General features: G+C 53.7%; 1 protein-coding gene across 1 annotated transcript; it reads right to left on the bottom strand.

Annotated features, from left to right (window-relative positions):
• Positions 1-1,367: 1,367 nt before the first annotated feature.
• PIP4K2B (phosphatidylinositol-5-phosphate 4-kinase type 2 beta) lies at positions 1,368-18,617 on the bottom strand. Its single transcript, XM_064733942.1, has 10 exons — positions 18,351-18,617; positions 10,750-10,847; positions 9,466-9,562; positions 6,868-7,020; positions 5,914-6,060; positions 5,497-5,535; positions 4,242-4,355; positions 3,209-3,467; positions 2,656-2,759; positions 1,368-1,857 (listed from the first exon to the last, which is right to left on the bottom strand). The coding sequence occupies exons 1-10, from the start codon at positions 18,528-18,530 to the stop codon at positions 1,777-1,779; spliced, it is 1,272 nt and encodes a 423-aa protein (XP_064590012.1). The 5' UTR covers positions 18,531-18,617; the 3' UTR covers positions 1,368-1,776.
• Positions 18,618-18,953: the final 336 nt, after the last annotated feature.

The raw sequence follows: 18,953 nt of genomic DNA, 5'->3' as shown, positions 1-18,953 counted from the left end.
ACCCCTAATTTTTCATTTCTCCAAAATTCTATTTACAGTGCACCCTCAGGGGCTTCATTTTCAGCCCCTCCCAAGGTGAGACCTGTGGGGGGATTCACATCAGGGGGGGAAATGGGGAGGGGGTGATGAGGAAATAAAAACCAAAAAATTCCCCCAAACCCCACATTCAGAATCCAGCCAGAGGCAGGGTTAATTTAGGGGAATTACCAGGGTGTGATGAGCACCAGTTATGTCTCAAAAAGGACCAAAATTCCACACAGCAAGAACTGTTACAGCACAGGACAGACACTCCCAACAGCTTATTCCCCAAACAAAGGCATGTGTGAAAAACAGTTCCAAGGCAAATTAAGCAACATGTTTCAACTGCAAAGAGGTTTGTTCAAGACTCTAAATCCTGCTTAAAAAAAGAAAGGAAATTAAGATTAAAAATCCAAACAACAAATCCCAAAACAAAGAACCAAAAGTTTTGTTGTGCAGCAGAGCTAACGAAACCCACAGCGAGGCTGCCGAGCTTGGCTGTGAAAGGGTTAAAGGAGACAAAACAGGACGATTTCAGTCACTCCAATCAGTCCCAAAATCCTTCAGGGGGGGCTAGAAAAGAAATCTGGTGTGAGAGTTCAACCATTTCCACTCCTGGAGGGTCACTTAGGGGGTTGGGAGCAGGATGAGCCAAGCCTCCAGCACTTCCCCCTGGAAGCCAGGCCAATTCCTTCTGTGCAAGTCACATTTTTTAAAAATAAAACACAAAAAAACCAACCCAGCAACATCTGTCAGGACACAGATTCAAGTACCTGTTGCAGGAGAGGTGGGGAAGGAAGACTGAATAATTAGTTAGCTAATTAACACTGGCAGGATTGTGATGGTGACCTCAGAGCCATTCCTGGCTGAGGAAGTGGCCCAAAATCTTAGCCTGGATCTACAGGTACAAAAATGCCTTTTTTAAAATCTTTTTTTTTCTCTTCTTTTAAGAAAATCTTCAGAGCTGGCCAATTAAAATCACCCCATGTCTGAGCACATAATGAGCTGAGGTTGGTCAATGCCTCTCTCAGTTCTCTGCTTGTTTTTAGCTTTCAGGAGTTATACCTTTTTTTTTTTCAGACATCATCTTTGGTAGATGTTCATTTCCCTCACCTTTCTTGTAAATCAAGTGCAGTTACAAAAAAGTGGTTTGTTTTTTTTTCCTTTTCTTTTTCGTTATTTAAATTAACAAAAAAAATATAAAGTGTCCCAGTCTGAATTTACCTAAAGTTCAGCAACTCCTCCTTTTTATCAGTTATATTTTCCATCCTTGAAATGGTGAGCTATTTTCCTTCCAATTCCTACCGAGAGGGAAATAAAGGTTTTTTGTTTTTTTTTTTTTTTTTTTTTTTTTCTGGCCAAGCCAGTCCAATAAAACAACAACAACAACAACACAAAAAACAAGGAGTGGTTTGTGAGTCAGGCACTGCTGAATGTGACCCCTTGGGGACAGTGCCACACGTGTCCCAGCCCCTCAGCAGAGAGGAAAAAACGTCACTGGGCAGAAAGAGCAGTGCTGGAACAATGCACTTGGCATGTTTGGAAAAGCCCTCAAATCTGAGATCTGGGCGCTTCTGGAACGCCAAACCCAGAGGTGCAGCAGGCGCAGCGAGGATGAGGATGGGTTTTGTCACACGGTGCCACACGTGCCCCACACGGTGCCACAGGTGTGCCCTGGTGCTGCTGCAGTGTCTGTGCTGTCTCAGGCTGCAGGAGCAGCCCCCAGGCCTGCCTGCAGCCCTGCAGCAGGATGTGCCTCTATGTCAGGATGCTGGAGATGAACTCGTTGAAGCGCTTCGAGTACTGCTCCGGGTTCACCGTGGAGATCTCTGCTCCGGCCTGCAGAGAGACAGCGGGTCAGAGGGTAGCGGGGGGTCAAGGAGGGGTCAGGAAAGGGTCAGAGGGGCAGGGAGGGGGGAGCCGCACAGCCCCTCTGTTGGGGAGGACCCACAGCTAAGGGAAAACCCAGCAGGTCTGGAGAGATCTCCAAGGAAAATGACTTCGGCTCCAGCTGCATGTCCAGTCAGGGCACTGTGAACCTTCATGGCTCACAGCTTTAGGAGCATGAGAGCTCCAAAGGCTGAGTCAGGGAGGGTGAGGAAGGATTTCAGGAAAAAGGTTTTCCAGACAGAGGGGGTCTGAGTACTGGAGCAGCTCCCCAGGGAATGGTCTGGCCTCAGGACTGCCAGGGTGGGATTTGGAGTCTGTGATGGGTCCCCTCCACCCCAGCACATTCCAGCATTCCACACAAACTCCCCGGGGTGCTGGCTGGGCTGGATTCCTCCTTAAAGATAATTCCAACCTCAGCAACGCCCTGATTCCATGTCCTGCTAGGCTGGGCTTTCCCAAGCCCTGCTGGGAGCCCAGGGGGACTGCCAGGACACAGAGGTGACCCAGGGGTGTCACTCTTCATGCAGTCCATCCCTCCAGCACCTCCCAAATTGGGATGAAAATACAAATTACCCCAATCAAGCAGAGGGAAAACCTAACCCTGAGGCGATATGGAGGGAAGTGTTAACCCCGGGGCTGGAGAATTCCCACCCTGGCAGGAAGATCAGTGCTGGGGACACCTTCCACCCCAGGAGATGCTGCAGAGCAGAAGCCCCAGATCCAAGAGCCCCCCTGGGCCAGGCTCACCCCATGTTTCACTGTCTTGGCAGCGTGTGCAGCTTTCTTCTTGGTGTCGTAGGGTGTGAGGATGTCGATGATGGCCATGAAATAAACCTCCTTCCTGGGGGCACCTGGGAGCACGGCAGGGGCTCAGTCCCCTGGGAACAGCCAATTGCACCCCCTCCTCCAAAAAAACCCCTGGGCACACCCAGCTTCATCCCCCTCCTCCAAAAACACCCCCTTCCAGCCAACACAAGGGACTGCCCAGCAAAGCAGGGACAGTCCTCCTGTCTCCTGGACTCCACCTTAAAGGTCTTTTCCAACCTCAGCAATGAGCTGTTTCCTTGTCCTGCTAGGCTGGGCTTTTCCCAAGGCCACCTGGAAAGCTCAGGGTGGCTGCCAGGACACAGGAATGGCCTCAGGGGTGTCACCCTGGCTGCCAGGACTGAACCACCTCACTTAGCCTGGGACACCTCCCCTTTCCCTGCCCTCCATCCTTCCTCCACAGTTCACTCACATCCTCTCTACCATCCACAGCTCCATCACACCTTCCTTGCCCTCCCCAGCTCCCCACACTCACTGTCATGGCTCTTCATGGCATACACATCCACGGAGGGGTCAAACTCCCCGGGCCCGAAGAACCGGGGGTAGTTGAGGAGGTTGCCGGGGCTGTCGGGGGGGGTCCCATAGGAGGAGATGGGGTTCCCCCCTAGCCCATCATTCTCACACTCCTCATCCTCTGCCCGCTCCTCCACCTCCATCTCCTCCTGTTCGGCCCGGTCCACATCGTGGATGCCCACCAGCAGGCTGTAATCCATGATCTTCAGCTGGGCTAAAAACTGGGAGAGAGGCAGCAGTGAGAGCTGACACCCACACGGGGTGGGGGAGGCTCAGCTCTACCCTGCAGTGCCTCCCTAGGGCTGGCATTGAGAGCTAAACTCTCCTGAGACTTCAGAGGAGCTGCACAGGCCCCCTGCCCTCAGCAGGACAAGGCTGGTGCAGGAGGAGTCATTCTGCAGCCCTGAGCCAGCAGCGAGGATGCACATGGAAGCAGCTCTCTGGCCACAGAGAGCAGCAGACAACTTTCCCAGGCCTTTCTGGGGAAAGGCTGTGAGAAGATTAGAGAAAAGCATGGTAAATAATTCTTATCTTCACTTGTTCCACCTGTTGTTGTGTACTGTTGGCTGGGGGTCTGTACAAATCACAAATGGGGTGGAACTGCTATGGAACACCTCTCAAGCTGTTGTATTTTCCAGCATCAGTCTCATTACATGGTTATGACAATGGGAAGATGCCAGCAGCTCACATTTTTGCTAGTAGATAAAGAACTCAATGTAACAACTTACTTCAAAAGTTTTTTGACCAATCACACAAAGCAAAAGCACATTGACAGTAGTCCTATCCAACCACTATAAGCACACATACCCTTGGTTAAATAATACCTGCTTATTTTGAATACAATACCTGCTTGTAAGCCTTCAAACACAATGCACAGAGCTCCATTATTAAACTTAGAACTTCCTAACATCTTGCTAGATAGACTTTTCTGCAGCTCAGGGAGTGAGGGGATGCAGTGAGGGGAGACAGAGCAGAGCCGTCCCCCAGGAAATTACCTCCACATCCCGCTTCAGCTTCTCAAGGAAGTTCTTTTTACTGTCTTCTCCAACATGCAGCTTCTGACCCTCATTCAAGAAGTCGTTGTCCTTGAAGGTTGGGAGGTCCTTGGCCTGCAACAGAAAGCCTGAGGTGAAATTCCCCAGCCCGCTGCCAGGGGAGGGCTGGCACATAGGTGTGGCTGCAAAAGCCCCTGCTCAGTCTGGGCTTTTAGGGTGCCCCAAGTTCAGTGAGGATGGAAAGGGCATCAGGCAGAGCACAGGAAGTGTCAGGGAATCTGTGGGCTCAGCTGGACCTACAGGGAAGCTCGAGGGAGACGTGGAGCAAGTCAGCTTCAAAAACTGCATAGCTGGGCCAGGGATGCTCCAAGCAGCTCCCAGAACTGAAATGAAATTCATGAAATAAATTTTCTTGGTTTCTGACTGCAGGGGGAAAGGGGTGAAGGCTTGGGGGAAAAAAAAAAACCAAACAAATCTTCTCTTCCTAAAGATTTGAGGAAAGCATTCAAGCCACGGTTTTTTGAAGGATCTGCCTGCAGCAGGCCCTAAGGATTCTGGGCATGTGGGAGAACTTAGAGCCCCTTACTGCCTCAGGGTTTCAATTCTTTAGTGACACAGGAGGGTGGGGTGGCTCTGTGAGCTCACATGAACCACCCAACTGCATGGGCCAAGGAGTTATCAGGGGATTTAGGGCAAATGGGAGTTCCTTGGCTGCTGGCTGGCATCATTTAGGGCAGGCTGGAGCAGATTCCAACCATGAAAATCCTACGTGCAGAACATGGACCAGCACAAGGCACTGCTGGGATTTCCACAGGGATTACAAAGCAGCAGCACAGAAGTCCTGCAGGGGAAGGAAGCTTAGCCCTAAATTCCCCCACTCAAGCCAGTTTTAGGAATGTGCCAAGGATCTAGTTTATAAATCTTCTGGTGGAAGATCTACCCCTGACCTGCCTGGGGTTGGTAGCTAGGGTGCTGTGAGGAAATCCTTCCTCAGGGACAGCACTGCCCTCAGGTGGGGTTTGGTTCTGCTGGGACTGTCCCCCAGCCCTGGTAGTGCCACCAGAACACAGTAGGGCAGGCAGAGCCAGCTCCCTCCCAGCCTGAAAGGGGGGACAGAGACAGGGCGAACTGAGGGCCTGAGGAACCTCCCCTGCTCAATACCCCAGGAAAAGGAAATGGAAAAGGGAACTCAGTTGCATCTGTCTGCTTCCAAGCACCAGGAGAAAGGAAAGGCTGGCCAGGGATGCTTCCATACCTTCTCTTTATCACTTGCTTCCCTGGATACTGTTGAGCCCTAAGAAAGAAAAAAAAAAAAAAAAAAAAAGAAAACATCATTACTGCACCCTGGGTCACACTCCCAATGGACCAACATTGAACCTCCATGCACAGCCCCCTTAGACCTGATTCCCTGAGCAGACCCCAAAGCCCGGAACCCTGACAAGGGGGGTTCCAAGTCCAACCCCCAGAGTTCTGATACCTCAGGTTTTAGTTTTTATATTTTTCAGATTTTGTTATGCTTCAGTGTGTGGGTCTGTGCTCCATATTATGGGATGCTAAGCTCTCTTCACAGAGCAGGGAGACAAAAGAATTCCTTCTCCATTCTGTAACTCTGCCTGGCCTCTGCTGTAGGTCAGGCTCGATAAGGCCTCACCCCAGCCCCCCAGGGCCTCACCTTCAGGTCGTACTTCCTGTGCACGGTCAGCCTGTGGCTGAAGACGTTTCTGGTGACCACCATGTAGGTCTCCACGCCGTCCACGGTGAGCCGGTACATGCCCAGGAACTGGGGCAGCAGTGTGTTCCCATGGCACTCCACAATGAACTGGGGGACAGCAGGAAGGGACAGAGCTCTGTCACACAAAGCCCAGCTCTGATAGGACACAAACTTGCTGAGGTGCTGCAGCCAAGGCACCCACGGGAAAGGAAAGGAGGATTGGAACAGCTCCGGGGGTCTCCAGGAAAGGAGTGAGGATGTGAGAATCCCATTCCCTGAGCAAGATGGTCCAGGGAGTGCCAGCCTGCCCATGGCAGGGAGCTGGGACATCTCTAAGGCATTTCTCAATCCTGGGATTCTGTGACTCTGTGTATGGAGCTGGGAGATCTTCAAGGCTCCTCCCAATCCTGGGATCCTGTGACCCTGTGTGTGTCCAGCCTGCTGTGACAGGCAGGTGTTCACTGACATTGCCCAGCTTCACTTCTCGTGGTTACCTCGCTGTGCCTGGAACTCAAGGCCTGTTAAACACCCCCTGCTCGGAACCCCTGCAGAGCAGATGGGCTGGAAACCAGCACCTGGACCAGGACATTTCCAGCTGTCCCACTGTGACCCCACTTCCCTCCAGCCCCTCTGAAAGGTCTGAGGCAACAAATGAGGCTGCCTGTTTGCAGTTCTGATCTACCAGGGATCCATAATTTATTGACACAAGGGCCAGGATGAGCTGGGAAGGGGCTCAGCACCACAAACAGCTGCTGAGTTGTCCCTCAGACATTCGTCCCTCAGATTTTTGTCCCTCAGACCCTAAAGACCATTTTTCCCACAAAACCTGCGTTCAAGCTCTGCCAGCTGTGAATCCAAGCTTCGGACCCCCAGCAGATCCCCAAGTGCGCACAGGGGGCTCCAGACTCACCATACCTGGTGGTACTTCTTGAGGATGTTGTGCATCTCTGCCACGTCCTCGCTGGACACGGCCTTGATGACGAACCTCCTGTCGTAGGTGGTGAGGAAGCGCGCGCCGCAGCGGCCCTGGCTGTCGCTGTTCACCGGGGCGCTGCGTGTCACCGAGTTCTGGGGGACAGACATGGTGTGGGGATGGTGCCAGGAGCTTGTCACCTCCCTCAGCAGCAGGGTCAGCCCCACAGGAACCCCTGAGCAGCTCTGGGAAGCAGGGCCAGCCCCACAGGACCAGCTCAACCACCCACTCTGGCTGTGAACTCCAGATTTGGTGCTGCTGAGGGTAAAATCCAATTGTTTAAAAGTCTGGACGTACTTTTAGGGCTTCCAGATGGCCCCCTGATTTGCTGGCAGGTTTTACTCCAACACCTGGGGTGTGTTTTTGGAAGGTGATTTTTACAGGTGTAGGATATATAGGCCAAGAGCTCTCAGCATTTCCTCTCAGGGATTTAAGAACAGTCAGGATATTCCTAAGGCTTAAGGAAAACCAGACCAAAACAAACTGAAATTCCCCTCAAAAAGCAGCTTAGTCTGGCCAAAATCTCAGTGTTTGGGGATTCTTCACAGGTCATCCTGCACCAAAAACCACCCTCAGGCTCCGCTATTCTTACTCCTGGACGTACAAGATGAGTATAAACAGCTTGGTTGTTCTTCTGACAACCAGCAGCATCTGCCTTTAGATCCCTGTCTCCACCCATAGCAACCAGACAGTGCAGCAGGGCTGGAAAATCCCAGGAAAACAGTAGAGCAGGGATCAATTCCCTGAGCCACAACACCAGGTCTTTGTTCTAATGCCTCTCCCCAGGTAGCGGGGCCTGCTGCGAGCTTCTCCCTCAGCCCCAGTCACTGCTGCTCACACCTCAAGCTGTCACCTGTCCCCTGTCTGTCCTCTCCACCTGCCCACAAGTCATTTTATCAACCAGCAACCTCTCACCAGCATTTCTTGTTGGGGAGGGCTATGAAACACAGCAGCACCAACACTGGTCCTTAAGTTTTCCAGCATTTCTGCGCTGGACATTGTGTTTCAGGCTGGATTATTTAGTTTTTTCAGGTGGCAGTGGCACTGCTGTGTCCCCCTCGCTCAGCTCTGGCAGCAGAGGGAGCCTGCAGCAGAGCCTGCTCTGAGAGAGAGATTTACCACGTCATGCTGCAAATGAGCCTAGAGGTTTCCTTTCAGAATGAAGCATTTAAAGCTTGTAAAACTTTAATGAAGCAGGGGAAAAACTCTGCTGCTGCCAAGAGCTTTAGAGAGCATCAGGAAAATAAAGGCAAACAGAAAAATCCCCTTTGCTGCTTGCTGACATTTGCAAAGGGGTCTGTGCCAGGCAGTTTAATCAGCCCTCATGTCAAAACCACAGAGCTTTTCTTCTGGAGCTGGGAAGCAGAAATCGTGACCACACAGAGCATTACCAAACTCACAGCCCTCAGCTCCCTTCCTGTCACTCCCCCTTTTCCCACAGTTGGGGTGTTAAGTTCAGCCTCCTGGCTCCGTTCCCACCCGAACCATCATACTTTACCCACCTGAATTTAGCTCAATTAACATTTTCTGTTCCAGCTGAACAGAAAACACTTTTAAAAAAGCCAAAGCAGCCTAGAGATGGGGGAAGCAATCCCTCAGAACAAGAGGGGGAGTGTAAATGATGAACTACAGAGAGTGTGGGTCAGACCTGGGGAGGGTGTCATCACAAAGGGCTGTGACACGGCACAGGGGGAGGCAGTGTGGGACCAGCCCTGCTCCAGCTGCTCTTTCCACCACGCAGGGAGCACGTGGAGGGAACAGGGAGGCTGCAGCACTCCCCCACATGCCTCTGCAGTCAGTGTTCCAGGGGATGCCCCTGGCACCGTTCCCGCTCTGTCACCACTTGCTGGGGACACTCCAGCTCCCTGACACCCAGCCTGCTCAGGGCTACGTGGCCACCACTGCCCCGCTGGCCCTGCTCTGGGTGATCTCCCAGCCCTGAGCTGCCCCTGCTGCTCAGGGCTGGCCTCCCTGGCCCTGCTCTGGGTGATCTCCCAGCCCTGAGCTGCCTCTGCTCAGCTCCTTGTGCTCAGGGCTCAGAGCTGGCTGAGGAAGGGTGGCCCTGCTGCAGCAGCCAGAGTTGTGACATCCCCAGAGTCCTCAGAGCTGAGCCCAGCAGTGTTAACAGCAGACTCCTCTCCAAGAAAATCAGCGCCTCTGGCATTAGGGAATGGATCCCAAAGCACGAGCCACCTTGATACACCCAGTTCAACAACACATACTTGATTGAGGGCAGCAGATTCATCTGAATCTGTACAAACACTACAGACTCATTTTCCTTGCAGATATTCCAGGCTGGATCATTGTTATTCTCCACCTCCTGCCTGCCACCTGTGCCCCCATTTCATGCCTTGGGAGCAGGGATCACCATCTCCTCCTACTGCCCTGTGCTTGGCACAGCAAGATGCACTGCACTGCTGTGGTTCTGGTGGAACCACTCAAACACCAATTATAAATCCAGAAAAGCTGCTGGCAGCAACATATCAGCATGGTTTCTCTGCCAGGATGGCTGCTCTGTCCTAGAAGAGAAGAGAGGGTACCTGGTAGTCCTGGTCATCAATCCCAAATCTTTCCCGGAGGTTCCGGAACACCAGGGGACAATACTCCTTGAATTTGAAGCGGCTGGGCAGGTTCTCCCTAGGGCAGGGCAGAGATGTCAGCAGTGCCACCCAATGCCATGCTGGCTCCCCCTCGCTGCCAGCCCCCCAGGACACCCCAGCCTTGCCCTCGGCAGGGCAGCTCCTTGCTTTGGATGTCCACAAAACCCATCTCTCCCAGGGAACTCTGCAGGATCCTGGCTAACAGGGATGGGATGGGAGTGTGGAGCTCGTGTGGCTGCCAGGGCAACCCTGCCACAGGCAACTCTGAGGGAGCCATCCTGCTTGTGCCCTCCTCGTTGGGTCTGGCACACTGGCACACAGCTGTCCCTGTACATGCTGTCACCACTGTCACAGAGCTGTCCCAGCACACACTGTCCCGGCACACTAGGCAGAGCTGCGGGAGCAGAGGGACTGGGCTCTGGCTTCAGCTCCCACCACAGCACCAGAAGGGTCAAGGCCCCAGAGAGCAGCTCAGCCGCAGCACCCAGGAGAAGGGGATCAGCTCCAGCCTGGCTCTGCTGCCCCCAGGCACAGGACAGGGGACAATGACAGCATTCCCTGTCACTGAGGGAGCTACGTCTGCTCCTCCCACAGCCCTGAACCTGCACAGGGAGAGAAGCAGAGTTTGGTCCTGTTTGGACACAGTGGGAGAATTTGGCAGCTCCTTCTCAATGAGAAACCCAGGCAGTGACAGGTGGGGAGCTCAGATCTTCTCTGGAGGAGAAGGGAGACAGCAGATCCTGCATGTTGGATGTGCCAGGAGAGACAAACTTCCCAATCACCTCCCACTCTGCAAAGCTGATCCCTGTGAAGCTTGGGGAAAATGAAGGATTAATCAGGGAACACTGCAGCCCTGCAGAGCAGGGATGGAGAGAGAACACAGCTCTGAGCACCAGCCACAACCACGATTTCAAAAAAGGTTCCAAAAATGGATTTTTTGGGAAAAGGAGACAGGGGCAACTCCAGAGAGACTCCATGAGCACAGCACAGCTACAGAGCTGCCTCCTGTGAACAGTTTAATCCCTCAAAGGATGCAAACCAACCACCACAGAGTATCTCAGTGACAGACTGACCACACCATGGCCTGTCCAGGGTCTGGGCAGGGTACAGGGCATGGATCCTCCTGGCCATAGAGCTGGGAACAACCCAGAAGGCCTCCCCGAGGCCAGTTTGCCTCACAGCACAGAGCTCTGACCACAGAGAGGTTGGGAAGCTCCTACTTACTTGTTGAATAGATGATTGTCCACCTTAATCTTACTGTAGGCTTTAAAGTCATCGGGCATTAGCATGACGGGGACGGGAACATTGCTGAGCTCATTGATCTGCAAGAGAGAGGAAAGGGAGACTCAAACCCAGGTCCCACTGCCCTGGGGACCTGCAGGGATGTCCAACACCTCAGGGGATGGGTTTGGGGCACCGTGACCCATCAGACAGAAACAGCTGGGGAACACTGTGGTGACAGGCCACAGCAGCACCTCGTTCCACAACATGGTCAATCCTCCTGAGACAACCTTTCCCCCTCCACTGACCATCCAAGACACAGCTGAGAACCCAGACAAACCCACAGGCCAAGAACCAGCAGATTTTAAGTTTTAACTTAACCACCTCACTGAGAAAATATTCCAATTTTAATTATTCCTGCTACAAACCAGGATGACCAAAGCCTTTGCTGCAGCTCAGCACAGCTCTCCGTGGATGCTGTTTCCATGCTGGCTGTCTCCTGTTGCTTTCATCCCACCTTCTCTGGAGGGATGAGTCACTCACTAGATTGTTTTTGCTCCTTAGTCATGTGTGGCAGCCACAGGAACACGGGGTAGCAGAAGAATGAATGCTCAGCTACTATTGTACAGGCGGGCTCATGCTGCAGCACACAGTAGTGCCAGCATTAATAATAATAATAACAACATAATAATAATAAAGATCCACCTCTGGACTGTGTCTGGCTGCCCTGCTCCAGTCACTGACAAGACTATGCCAGAATCAAGAAGTTTCTGAGCTGCCTTTTCTGAAGATAGCCTAGTGCCACCTCCCCCAGGGACTCCCCACAGCCCCATCTCACTGAACTCACGTTAACAGCCTGGATTCAGGAAACAATTCCATTCCAGCTCTGTTCCCATGACTGCTGTGCCAAGCAGGTAGTGCAGGAGAGGGAGGCAGACAACGCTGGCACCAGCAGGGGTTGGCTCCAAGTCAGCTCTGGGGGCTGTTCCCAGCACCAAAACCTCCAGCAGATCAAGTGACTCCCAGCACACTGGGAAAGTTGCTGGAAAACTTCCCTGCTGGCTGGGAGCAGGGGCCAGGCTCAGGAAAGGGATCCAGCCCTGGGATTCCCCGCTCCCTGCGTGCAGCAGGACACACAGCACTGCCCAAAGTGCTGCCACATCCCTGCTGGGCTCCACAGGGTTCAGTCCCGGGGACGTGCCATGAGCCAATTCCATGCAGCCCATATTTATCCCACCCTTTCTCCATCGTTACCACGAAAATCCAGACCAGATTTAACACAAGTCAGACTGGGAAGAAAGACACATCCCAGTGACAGGAGGGAAGGTGGCTATTTTCAGAGCCAGCCATCCCACACAACAGACAAGAAGCGGGAAGCGAAGCGGCCACGGCTCCTGGAGGGAGCGGAGCTGCAGCTCTGCAGAGCCCTGCTCTGCAAAGCCCTGCTCTGTAGCACACAGCTGATGCCTTAAGGGTTTATGTTTTTCAGATCCTGTGCTAGATTGGGGTATGATTCTGAACTCCCTACAGAGTGTAAGCTCTCATCACAGTTTGATAGGATAAAACAATCCTTCCAGGCCTGAGAACCAAAGCCACCATCACAGCCTCAGGCCTGAAAAGTATGAACGGGAATTAATGGGAGAGGGGGAGAGCAAACTGGGGGACTGTGACTTCATTACCTGAAGCTGTAACTGGACAATTAACCCCTGATATCCTGAAGAACTCCTGACTGTCATCCATCTCAGGTGTAGCCTCTGCACTGCCCAAGGTGTATCTGTAAAAGCCTTTAATAAATACCTACTTTATTCTCCAACTCTGTCTAGCCTCTGTTCTAGGTATCCAGCCCAAGGCATCACAGCGCTGCCACAAACCCTGTGGGATGTATGGAATAGGTTGCACAGACGAATGAATGAATAAATAATGGCACATATCCCTCACCGGCAGCATCCCCGAGCAGGGAGAGCCCGACGCCTCCCCGGGTTTGGCTCAATCCTGCACGGAGCCAACCCCTAAGCCAGAGGGGAGGGAAAAGGGAACAGACTCCAGGTGAGGAAGGGATCTCCCAGCTCGCAGCCACTGCAGGGAGCTGCATCAGAGTCCCACGCAGAGATTTCCCCTCGGGGAGAGGAGAAAACAACTCATTCTGCACTGAGACAGAGGCGCTGCCTCCAGCCACTAATTATTGCTGTCTGCCAGGAGGGGAAGCTTGACAGCTCCTGCCACACGCCTGCTCCCAACCCAGCCTGCTCCCAGCCCTCTTCCCGCCGTGGGGAAGGCACAAACAAGCCATTATCAGCTCCTTGCTGAGCGGAGGAAGGGTGCTGACGACTGAGAGGGAACAGCGATTCGGAGGCTGCCTCCTCGCTGGCAGCAATTCAGACACAAATGTCCTGAGGCCTCGCTGGGTGCCCTCGTTTCTGCAACGGCATAAACCTCAAAGCGAGTGTGGGACCTGTTTCGAGGCTCCTGAGTGGCAGAAATGGTGCACGAGGATAGCTCTGAATCGTTTCAGAGGTGCCATCACTCCTCACAAGACAAGAGAGCCCCAAAAATCCTCCCTGTGGAAGCCTTTCCCCCTTTCCAGCAGAGCTGGCTGGATGCTTTGGGATCCGGCTTTGGAGGAGACAGGGAAAAGGAAGGGGGGTGTGCTGGGCGCCAAGATGTGGGTGAAGGGCTGGACTGCTCATTTTTAGACCCAGCACTCCCCACCTACCCTCCCCAATGTTAGCTCTGGGCCACTGGTCACTGGGCCTCTGCTCCTGGCACCAGTCTGGAAGAAAACACAGATTTATTTAGTTTAGTTTTGTTGCTCCGTCAGGTTTTTTAAATTTAAATTTTTTGTTGTTTCAGCACTGTGTGCTCCCACAGCAACACCCATGCCTGACACTTTCCCAAAGGAGAGGAACAAAAAGCCCCCACACACCTCGGGAAAGGGATATCCCAACCCCTCCCTTCTCACAGCACAAGCCTCAGCATCCAGCCCCCTTCCCAAGGATTATCCAGCCAAATCCTGAAACACCAGGAGTCCTTCCCAAAGGAAAGCCTGGCCAGCAGCACCTATCACCTCTCCAGAGGGATCCTCTCCTCAGGTTCATCCTGGGGGAATCTGAGCAGCCTCCTGGAGGGAGCAACGTGACAAACACCAGGCACATGTTTGCTCTCTCACCTTCTCTCTGGGGAGAGGCGTGGAGCAGCAAATTATATATAGCAGAGTGTGTGTGAGTGTGTGTCCCGGGGTATTTATGCTCCAGGAGGCAAGGTCACAGCAAGGTGCATGGCAGGGAGGTGCTCAGCTCCTGGGGAGCACATTCCCAGGGATCTGTGGCCAAAAAGAGGAAGAACTCTGCCTCGAGCAGGATCTCTGGGGCTGTGGGTACCAGGGAGATGCTGGGTGTGGTTCTGGAGGAGACAGGGACAGAGGGCAGAGATGCAGCAGCACCACAAACATACATGGACCCTGACAGGCTGTATTGGGCATCACAGACACTGCAAGGCGCAGGAGCAGCAGGCTGTACCGCACCTCTACCACATCACAGGTCCCCAAAGTGTGGACAGAATGGGTCCTGATCTGCTCTTAAACCCACTTCACTTTGTGGCCCAGCAGCACCACTCAGGATTCTAGGCTGAAGATTTCTCTTCAGCACCAAAGCCAACTCCTTTCCCAATAAAAGCCACATCAATATTCTGTGTCATTCAGGGACAGCTGTTGGGAGGAACGGGCCAGGCATAATTTTGTTTCAAAACCTGACTGTAGCCTCAAAGCGGCAATTAGCATTAGTAAATTGATGGGAAAATGCGATTTGTTTACTAACAAGATGCAGCTGATGGAGTGTGTGAGCCCACTCTGAGGGATTCTCAGCAACAGGAATTTGCTCAGGAAAATAAAGATACTTTGTTCCCCTCAAAGCTTTCCTATTAGGCATCTTGGTAAGTATTAGTTAAACTTTTTTATGCACTGTGGAAGGAGGTGAAAGACACATGGGAAAATCACTTTAGCACAGAGACAAACCCACAGCTGTGGCAAAACTTCGCTGCTGCTTAGCACAGAGCAAAAAAACCCTGTTTTCCATGACTTAGAGCATGATTAATCAGTATCCATGCTAACAACCCACTGTGCAAAGGGAGGGAAGAGTGAATCTTGCAGTCAATAATTCCTCTGGGGACATCAGGATGCTTTAAGATGGAAAAAAAAAAGCATTCCCTGGTGAGAGCAAACCCATGTATTCCTGAAAAAAAAAGTACTTGGAAAGCTGCTGGAAAGGATTCCTGGCTGCATGACAGGGATCAGGCAGTGCCACTCTCCTGTCCCCAGTCCTGTCAGCCTCAGGGTCACTGGGAAGCATCCATGCTCCCAGTTCTCTCACAGGTGGGCAGAGCTGATGCATCCCTCGGTCCAAAAAAGGTGAGAAATGGGAAAATTCAACAACCAACCCATGGTCGTGGCAGTCAGCAGAAATGAGCCCTGTTCTCCTCACTGAACCACCCAGGAAAATCCTCCTTTGTCTCCCAAAAAGGAAAAGGGCTCCTGCAATGGGGATTTGAACAGGAAAGGGCTCCTGAATGAGCAGTTGGCAGCCAGGCCCTCGGTCATTCCAGGGGCTGGCACAGCCCTGGCCATATGCTGCTCTTTTCAGAGGTCAATTAGAGCTAGGCTGGGAAGGGAGAGATCCAGGCTGTTCCCACCATGCCAGGAGCAATTTCTGGGATCTGAGTGTTTGATATGTGGCAGATGCTGCTCTGGCAGCACGGAAGGCAAGGCTGCAAAGCAGGGAGCGCCATGCTCCACTCCCAGCACTGCTGTTTCCCTGGAATACTAACGAGCTCTGCTCCGGCTGGCAGTGCTCCTGAGGGCCTGGGAGATGGCTGCTGCTCCAGCCAGGAACTAGAGCCTCTGGAGCTGCCTCGAGCAAAATCCATGCAGCCAACAGATCTCCCCGTTCCCACAAGAACGGGACGTTTGTGCCTTTCCCCTGCCAGAGCCAGTGGAATCTTTTCCAGCTTAGGAATTGGCAGCCCTACAGACACAGATCCCAAACACCTCCTTGGGATCCCAGAGCCTTCCATCCCTACAGACACAGATCCTCAATCCCCTCGCTGGGATCCCAGAGCCTTTCATCAGCAGCACCTTACAACTGTTTCCATGGTTCCCAGAGCATCACACAACACTCCGTTCATCTCTCTGGCTGGGAGGTGGCTGCTCCCTTCCAGAACCGTCCCAACTTTCCCATCCTGTGCACATGGATCCATCCAGGGCATGGAAAACACACCTGGAGCACCACACACAGACCCTACCCCCAGGAGCTGCAGCTCCTCTCCCAGTGCCATGACAACAGCAGGAGAAGCTTCCCCAGTAACCATCCCCACATCTGCTGGATTAAGGGTCTAGCAAAAAACTCAGAAATAGAGGCTGGGCCACGGTGGCTCCACTTTTACACAAGTTCTCCCCTCCCCTCTGTGGTTTTCTGGTCCAAAATTCAAATTGTTTGCGTCATACTGCCCCTGTCTGGCCCTGCTCACAGCAGCCCCACCCCAATCCCACCCCTGGCTGGGACCACCAGGACCCGGTTACTGAAACGCTCCGAAGTGGTATTCCAGAAGGCAGCTCCTGCTCTTGGGGTACTCCTGGATCCTCTCCAGAGCCAGCCCTGCCTGTGCTCAGCAGCCTCTTTAAGGCTGTTCCAGACTGGGAGAAGGGCCCACGGGGATTTCTGCAGCACACTGCACAAAATGGTTGTTTGTTTGATTTCTCCGTGAAAAAGTTCACCCCATATCCAAACAATTCTGACAGGATCCTCCTGGCACAGCCCCGGGCTTGTGCTGAGAACTGTTTTCCCCTCCTCCCACTGCAAGGATCCCAGGGCAGAACTCCACGGACACAGCCTACAGTCTCTCACTCACCCACCCCTCCTTGTCCAAAGCAGCCAAATATTAAACAAATTCAAGGATTTCCAACAAAACTTAAAGGTATTCCAAACCCCTTAGCTGGAGGCACCTAATTCCAATTCCCACCTAAGCAAGGCACTGGAATCATCTCTCATCCACAGCTGCCACCAAACTCTCACCCCAATGTGGCAGAGAGGTGGAGGGATTTACTGGGAAATCCTAAACGCCTTCCCAAAGGTCAGGAGGTCACAGCTGAACTTTTCTCACCCCCTTTCCCAGCCCCTCAGCTCCTTCCTGGCAGCAATTTCTTCCTAATACACATCCGATATAATCTCCTTACCAGCTTAGTGTCAGCTTGCCTTCCTCCTTTTGCCCAAATATCTCACAGCCAAATGCTCCCAAAGTTACTCTGTCCTCATCCGGGGCCTCAAATTCCTGCCAGGCTCCTACTGCCCAGACAGCTACAACAAAGAAAAACACACCCCCAGCCCCCCCCAAAAGGCCAATTACCAGCAAGTAAACCGTCACAATGAGGCCAAAAATTAAACTCGGAAAATCCCACAATTTCCATTTCTTCAGGGCTGCTAATGGCACCACTGATCAAAGCCCGATTAAAATCATTATCCTGCTTCCTGGGCAAGGCTGGGAGCACTTGGAACATCCTTTGCCTCAAAGCCAGCACGGTGCTGAACCACATTTGGAAGCTGTCACTCCAGCCAGTCAGGCCAGAAGGTTTTTTTTTTTTTTTTAAATTCTTGATGTGTTATTTGTTTTGAGGAAAAAAATGAGCCTGAATCCTTTCACTCTCTAGGAAACATTCACTAATCCACTGGAGAAATAGGTGTGTCTGAGCCCTAAAAGTGGATTAACTGAGGAAGGGATGAGGCTTCTGGCTTCTTTGGCCAAGAACGGCACCCAGCAGCCACATCCGAAGATCAATCCTCGTGCCTGCCATCATAAACCCGGGAGAAGTTTCCAGAGAAAAGACAGGGATGGTCTTAGGAATTCCCAAAGGAGGTGGATCAGAACTGAGCCATCACAGACATTCCCAAGGGGTCCTCTCACAACTCGGTCCCAGAGGATCTGAGGCCAAGAGGACACGCACGGCCCGAGTCCTGCAATCAAAGGGGACAAACCCGGGACAAACCCCTCATTTTGGGAGATGGAGATGGGAGACACATTGTCCAATGTCCTCTGGGCTGTGACACAGGGGAATCCCTCACTGGGACAGCCATAGGGACAGTCCTGGTGGACACCCGGGGGTTGGAGCAGAGGGACAGGGCTGTGGGTGCCAAATTCGCGTCCACCCCAGTGCCAGAGGGGAGACTGTGCCACAGCAACATCGCACAAAAAAGTATCAGTCTCCCTGCCCAGTCCGGGAAAATGGGTGTGGAAAAGGTGTCGGGGTGGGGACACAGGGACGTGCCTGGCAGGGACACCCCGACCTGGGGATCCCCAAACCGCCTGGAGACACAGAGCCAGCAAAAAGGGACCACAGAGCCCAACGAGGGCTGGATCAGGGCTGGGATGCAAAGGGAAAGCAGGCTGGGATTCAGCGGGGTTGAGAGGGAAAAGGCCCAGCCCGAGGGGGAGCGGGGAAGGGTCGGATCTGAGGGACTCGAGCATTGCTAAGGGGGATGAGGGGGCGAGGCCCCGCTCCCGGGGTGCTCTGAGGGGCGGGGGTTTGGGGTGGGCTGGGGGGCCGCGCCGCCCGCTCTCACCGTGTGGTTCGCCCCCCACATAAGGACGCTGAGCAGCGGCTCCGAGGCCCGGAACAGCTTCACCTTCTGGCACACGAAGTGTTTCTTCTTGGTCTTGGTCTTGCTGGCGCTCAGGGCCGAGCCCACGGCGGCGACGGCTCCCGCCGCCGTCCCCGCTGCCCCCGCGCAGTTCGCGGCCATGGCGGACCCGACCGACCCCCTCCCCGTGCCCCCCTACCAGCGCCTCCACATGGTTCCGCCCGGCCCGGCTCGCCCCCCCTCTCGCAGTGGTACCGCCCGGCCCCGTCAGCCCCGGCCCCTTAAGCTTCCCCCTCGCCGGCTCTGCCCTCGCCCCCCCCCGCCGCTGCCACGGTGGTTCGGTCCTTGCCCCCCCCTCCCCCCCCCCCGCCTGCCCCCGCGGTGGTTCGCTCCGCCGTGGCCGGCCGAGCCCGCTCCGGCCCCGAGCCGAGGAGGCGCCAAGATGGCGGCGGGCTGAGGGGGTGGGGAGGGGGAAGTGCCATGTCCCGCCCGAGCCGGGGGAACGGCGGGCGCTGGCGGAGGGAGAACCTCGGCTTGGGCTGCGGCAGGAGCGGGGAGAGACGCGGCACGCACTGGGCTATGAGA

The sequence above is a fragment of the Zonotrichia leucophrys genome, chromosome 27, assembly GCF_028769735.1.
Source record: "Zonotrichia leucophrys gambelii isolate GWCS_2022_RI chromosome 27, RI_Zleu_2.0, whole genome shotgun sequence".
Taxonomy (NCBI): domain Eukaryota; kingdom Metazoa; phylum Chordata; class Aves; order Passeriformes; family Passerellidae; genus Zonotrichia; species Zonotrichia leucophrys.
The sequence above is the reverse complement of the archived record's forward strand: the minus strand, read 5'-3'. Positions and strand labels throughout refer to the sequence as shown.

Excerpts from the sequence above, each read along its gene's own strand:
- PIP4K2B (XM_064733942.1), bottom strand. The coding sequence starts at position 18,530 with ATGGCCGCGAACTGCGCGGGGGCAGCGGGGACGGCGGCGGGAGCCGTC. Across the intron at positions 6,061-6,867 it reads TCCTCAAGAAGTACCACCAG|TTCATTGTGGAGTGCCATGG; the intron begins GTATGGTGAGTC and ends GCTGTCCCCCAG. Across the intron at positions 2,760-3,208 it reads TGCCATGAAGAGCCATGACA|GTGCCCCCAGGAAGGAGGTT; the intron begins GTGAGTGTGGGG and ends CCGTGCTCCCAG.